Below are 15901 nucleotides of genomic sequence, written 5' to 3' on the forward strand. Positions count from 1 at the left end.
CCAACATTATGATCCTTATTTTTCTTATCAAAACTTTTCTTATTAAATCTACTGTACATGGAGGGGCGTTTGGATTTTTGGCATGGGGATTAAGACTGGCCATTTATATCTCAATACCTCGTCAGCCATTTTTATCTCTGCCATTATTACCGCTGCCATTTATACCGCTGCCATTTCTACCTTTTCCATTTTTACTTCTGCCATTTCTACCTTTTGCCATTTTTACCGCTGCCATTTATACCGCTGCCATTTTTACCTTTTGCCATTTTTACCTCTGCCATTTCCCCTAAAATTCCACCAATACAGATCATGTAACACTCAACATAACTTTGTATAGGAACTTGGGTCCAAGAACTGTTATGTACAAGATATGTTTTGACATATTTATGGTTCAGAAATAATTAGTTCAGCTCATTTTCTTGTAAATGTAAACGTTATTTATATAATCATTTACTTCAACTGACATGGCATTATTCACAGAATACCGTGTAACGTAATTAATCGTCTCATTATACCCATTATTACGACATACCACAAATCCCCTAATCCATGCATGTATCACAAACTTTAAAGGAGAATGGGAACCTTGGAAACAAGTTATCCAGTGTGAAAATAGAAAAAAATCCAAGAAACAAATGAATGAAAGTTTGGGGAAAAAAATTAACAAATAAAGTCTAGAACATTGAATGTTTAGATCACTAATTATGTGGACACTCCTCCCATTGGCAATGCGACCAACATGCGTCATGTCACAACTCCCCAAGTAGTGTTCCACATTATAGTGAAGTTGTCACTTTTATTATGGACCTACTTTTATCAAGTCTTTCCATAGAGTATTACTTTTATTTCTTTCGTTTCATGGGAGGGGATGACATTGTAATAGAGGGTATATCATAGCAAAGTGTTTGTACTATTGGTAGGATACGTTAAATAGATGGTTTTGGGAACATATTTTCTGTGTACAAAGGATATAGCGGCAGTTGTGTGACGTCGCGAATCTTTGACTCAATAGAAGGATCTCCATATTAAGTGGTTTCGAAATTAAAATGCTCATAATTTAATTATTTGTCCATTTTTTTCGCAAACTTCTGTTGATTTTCTTCTCCGATTTTCTATATTCATACAGGGTAACTTGCTCTAGGGTCTCTTCTTATTCTCATTATAAAATGTACATCACCCCTATTATACAGAGTGAGTCAGAAAAAATGTCCCACTTTTGTAAAGTTGAATTGTTTAAAATATGAATATTTAATCATTAGTTTCATGATATGTCTTGATAGAGGTATCCTCCAAGTACATTCAGATACCGTTTTCATTTGATCCTTTGCACGCATGACTGAACATCGGGCAATCTTTAGAAGACTGTCAGATCTCACTTGCGCCAAGTTACGTGGTGATGAATAAAACAGTGCTTTAGACAAAGACAGTCAGACAGACAGACTGGCATGCTCTCTCACACACACACACACACACACATCAACACACAAAACACACATGGTAATAACTGGTTCATAATTTTCTCTTTTCTGATTAAGCATTGATTTTTAGCAAGATCATGGCTGAATTTTTAAGTGGCAATTCCCGACAATCTTTCCCCTTAAAACACATTCACTACCACCATCATACCATCATCATCATCCTCATTGTCATCATCTTGATCTTGATCTTCATCATCATCATCGCATAAATCCAATATGCTGCTTATGTCTTTTGTTGGTTAACAATGAAAATTTACAATGGATGTCTGTGCTTTTGTTGCACTTGCAACAAATTTGCCTGATTTGGCAGCAGTCACTTGAGACTCTTTTTACAGTAGCAAAAGTACAAGAATCATGGTTCGTCCTCAATTCACACCACAACATAGGTCATTTATGGTCACCGAGTATGCAAGGACTCAGAGTGTAGCAGTTGTTTTGCAAGGGTTTCGCCGCCGTTACCCAGATGTTCGGTGTCCCAGCAGTTGTTTGTGTTTTTATTCACCGACGTTTGCAGTAATTGTGTGTTTGTTTGTCTGTGTGTGCGTGCGTGTGATGTGAGTGTGTGTGTGCGTGTGGTTGTGTGTGCATGTTTGAGTGGGTCTGCCAGTGCGTGTGCATGTGTGTGTGTGTGTTTGTGTGTGTTTCAGTCTGTCGGACTGTCTTTGTTCAAAAGAGTGTTTTATTCCCCACCCTGTAACTTGGCGCAAGTGAGATCTGACAGTCTTATAAAGATTGTCCGCTGTTCAGTCATGCGTGCACGGGGTCAAATGAAAATGGTACCTGAATGTACTTGGAGGATACCTCTATCAAGACATATCATGAAACTAATGATTAAATATTCATATTTTAAACAATTCAACTTTACCAAAGTGGGACATTTTTTCTGACTCACTCTGTATATGTGTGGGTATGCACCTATGCGTGTGTGCAGGGGCGTCGCTAGGACTTTTCCGGGGGGATGTGGAGGCCCTGATTACCGACAAATATCGGTACCGATTACCGTCATGCTAGAGTTCATCATTCTCCTAGTCACACATATTCAATTTCGTCATACTCAGGTGCAGTTCCAGCTTTGATTAATAGGGGGAGGGGCGAAAATATTTTCATTCACATTTTCCCCGTCGCGGCCGCCCAAATCCTTTTTCCCCCTTTTTTTTAGGGGTTCGTCCTAACGAAATTTTCATTCTTAAAACAAGATAAGGTATTTCATGTGACCTGGATATAAACAAAATACCAAGCGAGCGCAAAGCGCGAAGTTCAAATCTTTGGATATTTCATATGCATGTATTTAGACCTGAAAATTGAACATTTGAAGAGCTTTTGTAATCATGAACCAGATGCGTATCTAACTAGAGGATCCATGCGCGAGCTGAACTTCTTAATATAATGGCATGCAAAAGACATGTTAAAGACAGTTCGCAATGATCCATGACTAAAATATATATCACACCAATCCAAGATTTTTCACATACTGACCAGAAAGGGAGATATTAAGCACTTTCCAATATGAAGGAAAATTGTGGAAAGGATATCGATCCAATTGTGATGTGAGCGCGAAGCGCGAGGTGAAATTTTATTTTTAGATTTAGACCTTAGACTGGGACATTATAATTACTGTCGGTAGAGAAGCTGACAGCTTTTGATACAGCCTAACGCTGAAAATTTCACCGAAATCTCATGAATAATAAGAAAGATGTGATATTTTACGTTTCATGCCTAATTTGCAAAATAGTTATACGAACATTCTTATCGATCAGGGAACCGGTAATGTCATCCGCTCACTTTTTCTTTTGTATTTTAGTATATGAAAAATGAAATATCATTTTCTCCTCGTTATATTGTGAAACAAAATTTGATTCCTCCTTTAACATATGGTATTGTCATTGTGACAACCGCATGGTGGTCCGTTGAAGGGTCTTCTTATTGTTGAATCTGCAAATAACTGAAATATCTTATATTTGTTTATAATGAAATCAAAACGAAATAATGATTGAGTGATATCATCAACTTTCTTATTTGCATGTAACTGTGTTGAGACTATGACCGTGTTGTGAAAAAATAAAAAAATCGAAATTGTTATAACTTTTATATCGCTTTGATAAAATTTTCAGCGTCATGCTTATATCAATCACCGCGTTTCATTCAAATCAAATTCATGTTGGGGTGGATTTATGGAGAGGGCCGTAGCAAGGTCAATACCAGTCTTCATCAAGCTTTCAGGCAAAAGCCCTTCATCAGTACATAAAATACAAAATATAGGCCTACTAATAACAATGATAAATACAATACAATGGAATACATGTATATAGCGGATATTATAGTCCTTTAATAATAACCAGTTATCCATATAATGTAATGGTGAGTCAATTTATTACTATTATCATTTTGATTATCATTTATTCATAACTAGCAGATATTCTTATGTAAAAATCACAGAATTTATCTTGTAAATCATATTTTTTTTAAGGGATACCTGCTTAATCAATTCACAAATATCCTTTTCAAACATTCACTGATGTAATATTATTTTGGTTCATGTAGGAACTCTTGAAAAATACTACAAAGTAAATTGCAAATGACATGGGAGTTTTAATATGTCCAGGCGATAGCAAATGCAACTTTTAATCGATGAATTGATCTGGTGGAGAGGAAAAAGTGTTTCCGGTCGTCGAAGGATCGGCATCCGGTTAGGAATTGTTCGGTTAGCGATTGCACCTGTTTTGAAGTAAACATATGATAATTACATGAAGGACGAATTATATCGCAAAATTAACAAAAAATACATACATGCATATATACATTGCCTTTTAGGTGATTAACATATCTTGCTCAATATGGAGCTTCAAATATCAAATTTTGAAGTCCAGATAAAAAACAAATTTCAGCTCGGACATCGAACTTTCATTATTTTGTTTGATTTACAAATTGATTTTAAAAAGTGCTCTGTAAAAAGTTATGTTTTATGGTCTGAATATTAACATTTTCTGCTCGAGCCAAATTTAGATTTCTCAGGTATGGTATTCCATAAAGTTCTCAAATTATCCCTATTCAGGTCACATTGTAAAAGCGTATATCAGCTAGAGCTGCACGATCGCATTTTGATTAGTGATTTATGTATATCTCAATATTAATTCCAGAACAAACTATTTAAATCCCCGTTTCATGACAGTTCATCAAAAATTTCGGCTCGCGATTTGCGCTCGCATGATTGTTGAAAAGATATTAACTCATACATCTTATTCACAATTTTAAAAGAGCTTTGAATGTCTACTGTCAGGCATAGAAATTGATTTAATGATAAAATTGTCCCCGTTTTTTAATGGAATATCGACAAGTTTAATTTCTCGCGTAGGAAGAGAAATAGGAAGATAGTCATCATTTTCATATGATGACATAATGTGCTTATAGAATGTCCCAGTCCTATGTCAAAACTCAAAGTAATGATAATGAAACATATCAACTCTTTTTTTTTAACTGATAAATATCCACCTCACAATTTTCTTACAAAGTACTTGAAATACAAAACTTATATCGACCATTTTTCAGATCGGAACATCAAATATTTTAAGCTCGCACTTCGCGCTCGCTTTATCCAGAATACCTAAATTCTAGGTCGAGATCAGATACGTAGTTTGTTCTCTATTTAAATCATCCAGTTTCAGATCACAAACTATCAGAAATTTTCTGCTCACGCTTTGCGCTCGCATTATTGAAGTACATGTAGGACGATTTCAAATTGCTCATCATTTTCATGATTTACAAAACATGAATAGAGTGTCACATTTTTAGGTGTAAATCTTTAATTTGTCTGCTCGCGCTCGTTATATATCAATCCTTTTCACGATTACAAAACGTGCTTAGAATTTCCATTCTACAAGTGAAAAAGTCAAAATTTACACCTCGCGCTTCGCGCTCCCATTATTTGATAGTTGAAATATGATCAAGCAGCCGTTAACATATCCTTTTTTGTTCAGATCAAAACGTATATTAAAAATAGTTTCCATTTGCGCTCGCATTATTAATGTAGAAAGCTTGTTCTCTAATTAAATCATTATCCAGTTTCAGATCACAAACTATCCAAAGTTTTCTGCTCGCGCTTTGCGCTCGCATTATTAATGTAGGAAGACTTCAAATTACTCATCATTTTCATGATTAAGAAAAAATGAATAGATTTAATTTAATTGGATACACATCTCGTTTACGATCACAAACATTGTCCAGAATGTTTTAATTCTAGGACAAAATACATGAAATAAAAAAAGAAGGTCGCCTTCGCGCTCACATTATTTAAATAAGGTTTATGAGATTAGTATATATTTGTGTTGAATTATAAGAATAAACAATTAAAGTGACTATTAGGACTAGAAAGAAAGAAACAAAAATCAACTTCAAGTGGCCGATCGGGGAAAATGTGGCTAAAAAAATCCGGTCCTCCCCTATTGGCAAAGGCTGGATCCGCCCCTATATATATATATAGCGGAAGAAATTCGTAGTCACTTTTCAAATCAATGAAATGTTATTTTCTTATAAAATTTAAAATGGTTTTTACTGTACCTTCAGTATATCAATCTACTAATCATTTCACACCCGTTTCTATAGAAAGAAAATAGGAATTTGCACAATGGTAGAAAATGACAATCTAAGAGGTTTCTAAGCTTAATTTCTTAATTCATGCTTTATTTTATTTGAATCAATTGTACCAATTTAAATGCACAAAATACGTATTTGGTTTTAGGTATATATATAAAAGCCTTGAACTGCTTTTATTTTTTTTAATATTCTGATCAACTGCATATTATTTTTAAAAAAATCTATTGAAATTTAAAAAAAAATCTGACATAAAAAACATTTTGAATAATTTTGAAATGTTTTTTTAAATGTTTTTAAATATTTTTTATGTATATATTTTATTTATTTCTATTTTTTTTTAAATAGAAATTATTTTTAACAGATTCCAATCATTAACAAAAAGTAAAAAATGATATTTCACATTGAATTTATACATGAAATCAAGTTTTTATAAATGAATCGCATTTTGCTCATTGTCTGAAAATAGGAATGATAGGTATTTTTTTTTATTTGAGGTTCAAACTAACTGAGAGTATACCATTACAACAAATTTGGATGACTGCAATCCTTTATTTGGAACAAAGGCCAAAGTACGTGTAATTTTAAATCCTAGCCAATCGTACGATTTCTATGACGTCATAACGAGTAAATATCAGATTCGCCTTTATTCTCATAAGGATGATAGCATAGTCACAGATTTGGAATTCGTATAATGATTTAGAATATTACACGGTAAGATATTCCATGTTTCAATACCAGCATAAACTTCTATTAACTTTGGCGAGTTGGAGTTGTTCCAAAATCGTGTCGCAAACCAATCATAAGCTGTGCAGTGGCGCTAATTAGGTTACAAGTGTCGTCAAAAGATGTTCACTTTTTTTTTAATCTAAGCATGTATTAATCCACATTATTGATCTAATGAAATATCTGTTTGTTGATATTATTAGAAGTAGTTTTTTTTAGAAACATGGTAGTTAATTAAATAGTGCTTACAAAATTATCATACAAATAGCCAACAGTAATTTAGCACACATCTATATTGAAATGTGATCAAAGAACGGAAACACATTTCACAAGTGCGCATCAAATAATACTATTAATTTCCATGAAATATAAAATTATCGTTCATCACCCTGTGAAAGCAGGGTGAGTGTTTGTCAAGAGGGTGGAACGAGTATGTAATTTTTGTTGTACAAATACAGACATATAGGGTGACATGGCAACATACAAAACAAAGAACGAAAACATGAACTTCATGAATTATGAGACTTTTCCAATATTATAATTTCGATTTCAGACCTACATGTACAAAATTAGGAAAACATGCAGCACCTCAGCATACACCCGGTAATGTACACAAATTTAACGAATGTATGAACGTTATCATGGTCATGAATAACCTATTACCACGATCCTTTTCCCCCTATAGTATAAACTAAAAATAGTATCAACAGTAATGATTTAATATTGTAATTTGTTTATCGCACTTTATACTGAAACGAGTGTCTACAAAGTGTTTGTAAAATTATGGTGCATGTCTTGGTAACACATAAACATAATCATTGGTAATACGAAAACATGAACTATGTGCAAAAAGAAGAAAAAAGTTAGAGCTGACTTACAAAGTTTTCAGGTGGAATATGTCGTGTTCTAGCTCACCCCAAAGTGATGTCATGAAGTGAAAAAAATATTTGGGTTGTATAATTAATATCAAAAGGGCTTGCCATAGGCCCGCTCATTCCGCTTGATAAAATAAAAATAAAAATGACAGAGGCGTAAATCCGTCCCGACCAGTTGGGGATGATATTGAGATGACAATTAAAACTGTTGGGACATCCCCACATCAAAGTTATGTATGGGCATATGAAAGTACATAAAACGTGTACATAATTACATGATACTACTCTATATCACTTTGGGTGACTTAGAAAAAAAAATATTGAAAACAAAATAAATTGACAAACAATAGTCAATTTATACTTAGTGCAATGTTAGGCATTCTTTTATAATATCTTGCAATAAAATGTCCCTCTCCTAATATAAACAAGTGGAATGCCTCTGGCCGTCTCACCTGCATCACGCGGTTCAATATAGCAGCAGTGCTGACTTTGAATACTACTCTAACTCGCACAAGATGTTCAGTGATACATGGTTACTCTTATGTCCACTTTTTATGAACTAGACCAATAAACTTACAGAGATATGATGGTTATTCAACAAAAAAACCCAACATGGCCAAAGTTCATTGACCTTACATGACCTTTGACCTTGATCATGTGACCTGAAACTCGCACAGGATGTTCAGTGATACTTGATTACTCTTATGTACAAGTTTCATGAATCAGATCCATAAACTTTCAAAGTTATGATGGTAATTCAACAGATACACCCAATTCGGCCAAAGTTCATTGACCTTTGACCTTGGTCATGTGACCTGAAACGCGCACAGGATGTTCAGTGATACTTAATACTCTAATGTCCAAGTTTAATGAACTAGACCAATAAACTTTCAAAGTTATGATGGTAATTCAACAGATACCCCCGATTCGGCCAAAGTTCATTGACCCTAAATGACCTTTGACCTTAATCATGAGACCTGAAACTTGCACAAAATGTTCAGTGATGCTTGATTACTATTATGTCCAAGTTTCATGAATCAGATCCATAAACTTTCAAAGTTACGATGGGAATTCAACAGATATCCCCAATTCGGCCAAAGTTCATTGACCCTAAATGACCTTTGACCTTGGTCATGTGATGTGAAACTCATGCAGGATGTTCAGTGATACTTGATTAACCTTATGTCCAAGTTTCATGAACTAGGTCCATATATTTTCTAAGTTATGATGACATTTCAAAAACTTAACCTCAGGTTAAGATTTCGATGTTGATTCCTCCAACATGGTCTAAGTTCATTGACCCTAAATGACCTTTGACCTTGGTCATGTGACATGAAACTCTGATAGGATGTTCAGTAATACTTGATTAACCTTATGGCCAAGTTTTATTAACTAGGTTCATATACTTTCTAAGTTATGACGTCATTTCAAAAACTTAACCTCAGGTTAAGATTTGATGTTGACGCCGCCGTCGCCGCCGCCACCGCCGCCGCCGCCGCCGTCGCCGTCGGAAAAGCGGCGCCTATAGTCTCACTTTGCTTCGCAGGTGAGACAAAAAGGAAGTAGTATATATATATATATATATACATATATATCATATTAATAGAGCAATGTATAAGACTTGACGGTGAGAACGTAATAAAATATTTTATTTGTTTTCAATTAAGTCCGTTTTTCAAAATTATATTTGAGAGAGATAAATCAAACGTCAATTATTGTAGTACGTTTGACCAATATTCATCATCTAACACGGCAGATCTAACAAATTTTTATGGACTTCACTTGTCTTAGATGAGCTGATGTATGATTGTCACCATGGTAACCCATGGTTACTTAATGATAAAATAGAATTTGTCGCATAAGAATTTTAAATCAAACCAAACAGGTCCCCTGATGAAACATCCCCAGATCTTCTAATCCTTTCGCTCTCTCATTGATTATCTTTTTATTATTCTCATCCCCTCCACAGGCATTTTCGGCACTTTCTTTAATTGGCTTGGTATATATTTGTGTCGTGGTGGATATATACAGACGTGCCATAATTCAGGAAGTGGGAACGACCACAGAACACCGAAGAACTGTTCGACAACCTCAACCCGTTCCTCAAAGAAAGTGCCATCCTGTCAGAAGCGCGGTGTTCATTAAAACACATAAAACAGGGAGCACTACCATCAGCACTGTTTTAAACAGATACGGTGAGAGGCACAACTTATCCTTTCTTGCCAACAAACGGGATCCTACAAGAGGACATTTCCGCACTATTCTGGTCAACAACAAGACGATATTGCCGCCCTTAGGGGTCGCCAATAATGATTTCGTAAACTACAAGAACTACAACTTGATGACATTCCATATATTTTTCTTACCAAATGAGAATAAATTGAAACAGGTAATGAGTCCAGAACCACGATTCTTCACTATTCTTCGGAATCCAGTCAGACAATGGGAGTCAGCATTCTTTTTCTTCAAAGGATATAAGTCAATGAAAGTACCTGGAAAAAATCCATCTCAATATGTCAATAACTTTTTCAAGAAACCAGACACATATTGGAGAAAAAAGTTCAAGAGCATACATCGTAATGGTCAGTGGGTTGATATAATTGGAAGTTCACGGGACATCAACGAAAATATGACTCATGTCGAAGAATTAATCAAAGAACTTGATAAAAAGTTACATTTAGTGCTAATCACCGACTACGTTGATGAGTCGCTGATTCTACTTAAACGTCTCCTCTGTTGGGAGTTTGAGGACTTGTTGTACGTTAAGATGAATCAACGTCCTTCAAATTCAAGTGGATTGATGAGTGAAGACCTGCAAGAGAAGATTAGGCGGTGGAATAAAGCAGATATGATTTTGTATGACCATTTCAATAGAACTCTGTGGAAAAAGATAAATGATATTGGGCCAAACTTTTACAAGGATCTCGTCGTATTCCGGAAGATGTTGGACAATTACAATAAATGGTGCAATATTACTATGACAGCTAACAAAATAAGGAAAGTACCTGTGGCACAAAACTCATCAGCTATTTGCCAAAGACTTGTAGCAACGCACACACATTATTTAAAAATAATGTTGGACCGCCAGAACCAGACAGCATTTTCTATGAACACTTCTCAAACTATATCGTAAACCTCTTTACATAAGCAATGATAACAAGATACTGTTGGACAAAAAAAATTGAGATTAGTTTCCCGAGATTTTTTACTCATGATCCATAGCGCTTGCTTTCGTAATACGCTGTAATGGGGGAGGGGGAATTCTGCTCCAAAGCACAATGTTACCTTTTCAATCGATAGTGCCAAATTACCAAGTACAAAATATGCCAATTAAATTGATGCACAGTGCCCTCTTCATTATGTCGATCTAGGTAGATTTATTTACAACTCTTTTGTTGTCTGGTTGTTGTGTGCCCTACTTCTAAAAAGGTATTACTTTCCCCTCCACTTTCTTTGCTAATTTTTCTTTAATTTTCTTTTTTAATTTCAGTAGAGGTGGGCTATGGGCATGACGGGAGGGGGTGGAAATGGGTGATATTTCAGAATTAAGCTTTGCATATATATGTCCGTCCCGTTTGAGGCTGAGTGTTGTCCTGATCGATATAACTCAGTGTTTCTGAAAAAGGGGGGGGGGAGTAAGGCAGGGGGATCCGCTTAGTCCTTACCTCTTTATTTTGTGTATTGAAGTAATGGCTCATAAATTACGAAAAGATAATCTGATTGAAGGAATTAAATTTGGAGATGAAGAAATTAAATTAGCTCTTTATGCAGATGACATGACAATTTTTGCTCGTAATGTACAATCAGTGGATAAGTGGATAGGCTAAAAGTTCTATTTGCAGATTTTGAAAAACTTTCTGGATTAAAAATCAATAATGACAAAACTAAAGTATTAAAATTAGGTTCATGCCAACATTTGCATTATGACTTCTCCTTCGGCGAGACCGTGGATTTTCTTAAAGTTTTAGGAGTATTTTTCACCTTAGATGAACATAAGAAAGAAGATCTTAATTACAAAGAAATCTTAAGCAAAATTAAAACTCTGTTGAACTTTTGGAAGCTAAGAGATATAACGCTCATGGGGAAAATTCAACTATTGAAGGTGCATATCTATTCTAAAGTCCTCTTCCGAGCGTCTCTTACTCCTGTTCCTAAGTGGGTTTATGAGTCATTGGATAAATTAACTTTTGATTTTTTATGGAAAGGTAAGAAAGACAAAATTAATAGGAATACAATGTTTTTAGACTATAAGCAAGGAGGATTAAAGATGTTAAACTTCCCTGTACAGGTAAAGGCACAGCGAATAATGTGGATTAAAAGACTTTTAAATAAAGATGAAGATATGAAATGGAAACGGTACTTTAATTTTGCCACTAAACATTTGGGTGGAGATTTGTTATTTTCATGTGACTATATACCAGGTTTATTGAAAGTAACAGCTTCCAAATTTTACATGGACTTATTAGAAGAGTGGGTAAATATAAGACATACTAGAAGTACAGAGTTTGGGAAAGTGGTGATCTGTTCGATATAAAGGGAGTTGTATATTTGATAAGATTCTATACGATAAAGGGGTTTATAGACTGCATCATATTTTGGACAATAACGGTAAACTAAAATGTGATACACATTTTCTTAATTTGAATTTAGATGCAAATGATGTTGAAAAGATTAAGCATATTTATGCCTGTTTACCTGTTAGTTGGAAGAACAATAGTGAAATGAATGCAAAGCATAACTCTGGAATCGATTTCAATTTGGGTAAGAAAATGACTAATTTGATGTTTTTAAAATCAAAAGAAATATACGAACAGCTGTTATATAAAAATGAAATTAAACCTTCCATTTTTGACAGAATTAGAACGAATTATGATCTTACCAATAAGGAAGTATATTTTTAAGACTAAGATATTGCACACTGAATAGTCGATTAAGGGAGTTCCAGTATAAACTCTTGCATAATATTTTATACACTAACCACCACCTTTTCCGTTTTGGTCTTATTTCGACCAATTTATGCTCATTTTGTGAAAGGGAAGAAGAAACGTATGAACATCTATTTTATAATCGCTAGAGGGTATTCATTTGTCTCGCAATCTACTATGGTCAACAAGGAAATTCGTGATCACTCTCGCAAAAAGTGTTCACTGGCTTTCTAGGAAATTCGTGATCACTCTCGCAAAAAGTGTTCACTAGCTTACAAGTTAGCTACTTGTTGACCATAGTAGATTGCGAGACAAATGAATACCCTCTAGCGATTATTTCAATCCGCAATAATGAACCTATTTAGTATCTATTTTATACTTGTGAATTTTCAAAATCACTTTGGGATCTATGTGCAAGAAGTCTAAATTTTGAAATAGATAAATTTAGTTGGCAGGAAATTCTTTTCGGGAAGCAGGAGAAAAGTAAAGGTAAATATCAATTAATCAATCATGTCTTGATTTTAGTTAAATATGTTATTTACAACAACCGAGAATTAAAAAAACCTCCTTCATTGATTGAAATAAAAAATAGTATTAGGGGGATCAAAGAGAAGAAAAGAAATTAGCAACAAAGAGGGGGACTCTTACAATCCATTTCTGTAAATGGGAAAACTTAAATATTAGACCATATACTGGAGCCCAGAGCCAGTTCTCCACCGGATAGGGGATGGGGGTGTTCAAGGGAGGGTGGGGGGGGGGGGAATGACAAGGGCTGAGAAAAAAAAATCTTAATCCTTTTTTCTTCCTTTTATCCTTTTTTCTCTCTGATCATGTCATATATTTTGTTAATATTTCATTTTGTAATTGCTGAAACGCATTAGTATATTAATTTCTAGTATTTTTGAAGTTTGATGTATAAGTTGTATAATTATATTGTAATGGATTTATTGTATAATTTATAATTATGTTTCAAATAGTTTGTACAAAGTATGTATGTTGATTTGAGAGAATATAATAAAACATCCTTTAAAAAAAAAAGTTTCTTGAGAGAATCGGGTGCTATGCGCCGGTGGTGCAAGAGGATGGTTGTGATGGGGCATGTATTACGGCCCTAAACTGTATATTGCACCTGAACCGCAAATCGCCGTCTAAAGCCCCTTTTACACCTTCACGGATGCAACACGAATCATCACGGATCTCAGTCCGTGATGATCCGGGGTGCCAAATTTGTATTTTCCTAGCATTCCCGGAGTGAGTACGGAGTTAACTGTTTATTAACACGGATTTGTACGGAAAAGTACGGAGTCTACAAGGATAGGCAAGGTAGCAATAGGGATCCTGTTTGATATGCTCCCGGAGCCAACACGGAATACCCGGATGATCACGGATGTTACTGGGTCTTTACACGGACCTTCACGGTTGCTCACATTTTCCTCCCTTTTTGCAGCATTTGGAGCATGCTCGTGCTTTAGTCCGGCAGCCCAGGAGGTTTATTCAACCGAAAGCCGGACAAGCAAATGACCCCATAGCTGGATGGCATGGACCTTGAAGTTTACAAAAATGCATTGCTGCCGGGTTCTATGCGTGGTCTTCCCTCCGAAATGACGTAATATATGACGTCACTACAAAATGGCCCTATTTCACCATTTTTCAGACATTGTACACATAGCATGAAGTCAAGGGAGAATATCTCAGCCAAATCATGCTTGTTTTGTATGAAACTTTCACAATGTATTGTTCGAGTAGTGCACAAGAGATATGCAAAATTTCACGAACAGAAATTATTGTTTACATATGCAAATTACGTAATGAAATTTGCATATCATTAGTTTTGGAGATTTCTCGCATAAAAAATTGTCAAAAATCGATTTAGAAATTTATTTTCTTTTGTAGTGTACTTTATTTGATATTTTTTCTCTCAAGCATAATATCATTGTCTTCATCTATATCTCTACTTTAAGAAAATATATAACAGTAATTGAAAAAGACATTATAGACTGTGATTTCAGCCCCCTTTCCAATATGGTGCGCACGTAGAAATCGTGCGTTTTTGGCCTATTTTCACCATATGGCTGAGGTGTGCGAACGATATGCCTACTTTCTTGATGTTTCCTGCATTTTGCATGATATTAAATCTTCCAAACAACATATTTTCTTCTTCATTATGTCTCTGGTGAACAATCAATGATTTCAGCAAAAATTGATTGCCCACTGGGCAGTCTATAGGCTACGTTTTCAGCCTAGTTTTCAACAACGAACCTATACCATGTAAGACTGCATCGTTGTAGTCGAGTCGGATAAGAGGTTCCTGTGTACCATCAAAATATTTTTCACTCAATTTTTCAATCAACGTTTTGGTATTTGTCTAAACTGTCTCGTTAATGAATCTTGATGTTCCCTTCCCAAAATCGTGTCCAACGGGGTTCAAAATTGATATCTTTGGCGGCCCTCTTGGACTTTTTAAAAATGAAAATCAATTATTTTCATATTTTATTGCACAGAGTCTGACAATGGGACAATCTTTTAATCAATACGCATTTCTCTATGATTGGGATAGTAGAAATCGATTTAATTCGTTTTCTGATGATATATTTTGAAATAAAATTTATCCCGAAATGTGCATGATTTTGGTCAAAAATGTGCATGTGCATTGATATCTATCTGTTCAATCATTAACATCAACAACTATTTCAAAATATCAGCATTCGACACGAACGAGGATATAATATACCGATAATACTGTAACGCTTCATGACAATATGTATGACTTTATTTGCTTAGTTAAAGGGCAAATACCATTATTACCCATTTATTGGAAAATATGCCACTTTGGAGCCCATATTTAGGCAAAAAACGTTTCTGATATGGAATAAAGCCACTTTCATTCTTTTTAAACTACATGGAGATAAGAAGGGTAGAGTTTCCTCTATCTGCTACTAGCATACTGAAGCATACCCTCTTCAGGGAGCGTCGAAATCACCCACCCTTTTTCATATTTTACCTATTTGTGGGAAAATATGCTTTTTCAAGCCCCCATTGAGGCAAAAAGTGTTGCTGCTATGTAGTACGGCCACTTTCATTGTTTTTAAACTATGTGGAGACAAGAGTAGAGTTTTCTCTATCTGCTACAAAAGAGGTGTGCTGTTACATCAAAGCCTACCCCTTCTGAGGACTGCTAAAGTTACCCGATAATTATACGTATTTTGCCCATTAATGGGAAAATATGCTATTTTCGAGCCCTCATTTGGGCAAAAAGTGCTTCTGCTATTTAGTAAAACCACGTTTATTATTTTCAAACTATATGGAGACG

At 34.9% G+C, this 15901-nt stretch overlaps 1 protein-coding gene across 3 annotated transcripts in view; it reads left to right on the forward strand.

Annotated features, from left to right (window-relative positions):
• Positions 1–11278, forward strand: part of LOC121411126 (galactosylceramide sulfotransferase-like) — a 40966-nt gene extending 29688 nt beyond the window's left edge. For all 3 annotated transcript variants that reach the window (XM_041603656.1, XM_041603654.1, XM_041603655.1), the window contains exon 3: positions 9636–11278. In XM_041603656.1, the coding sequence (XP_041459590.1) occupies positions 9636–10799 (1164 nt within the window). In that variant the 3' untranslated portion in view covers positions 10800–11278. The remainder of the gene's footprint in view (positions 1–9635) is intronic.
• Positions 11279–15901: the final 4623 nt, after the last annotated feature.

This window comes from Lytechinus variegatus, chromosome 3, assembly GCF_018143015.1.
Source record: "Lytechinus variegatus isolate NC3 chromosome 3, Lvar_3.0, whole genome shotgun sequence".
NCBI classification, from domain to species: domain Eukaryota; kingdom Metazoa; phylum Echinodermata; class Echinoidea; order Temnopleuroida; family Toxopneustidae; genus Lytechinus; species Lytechinus variegatus.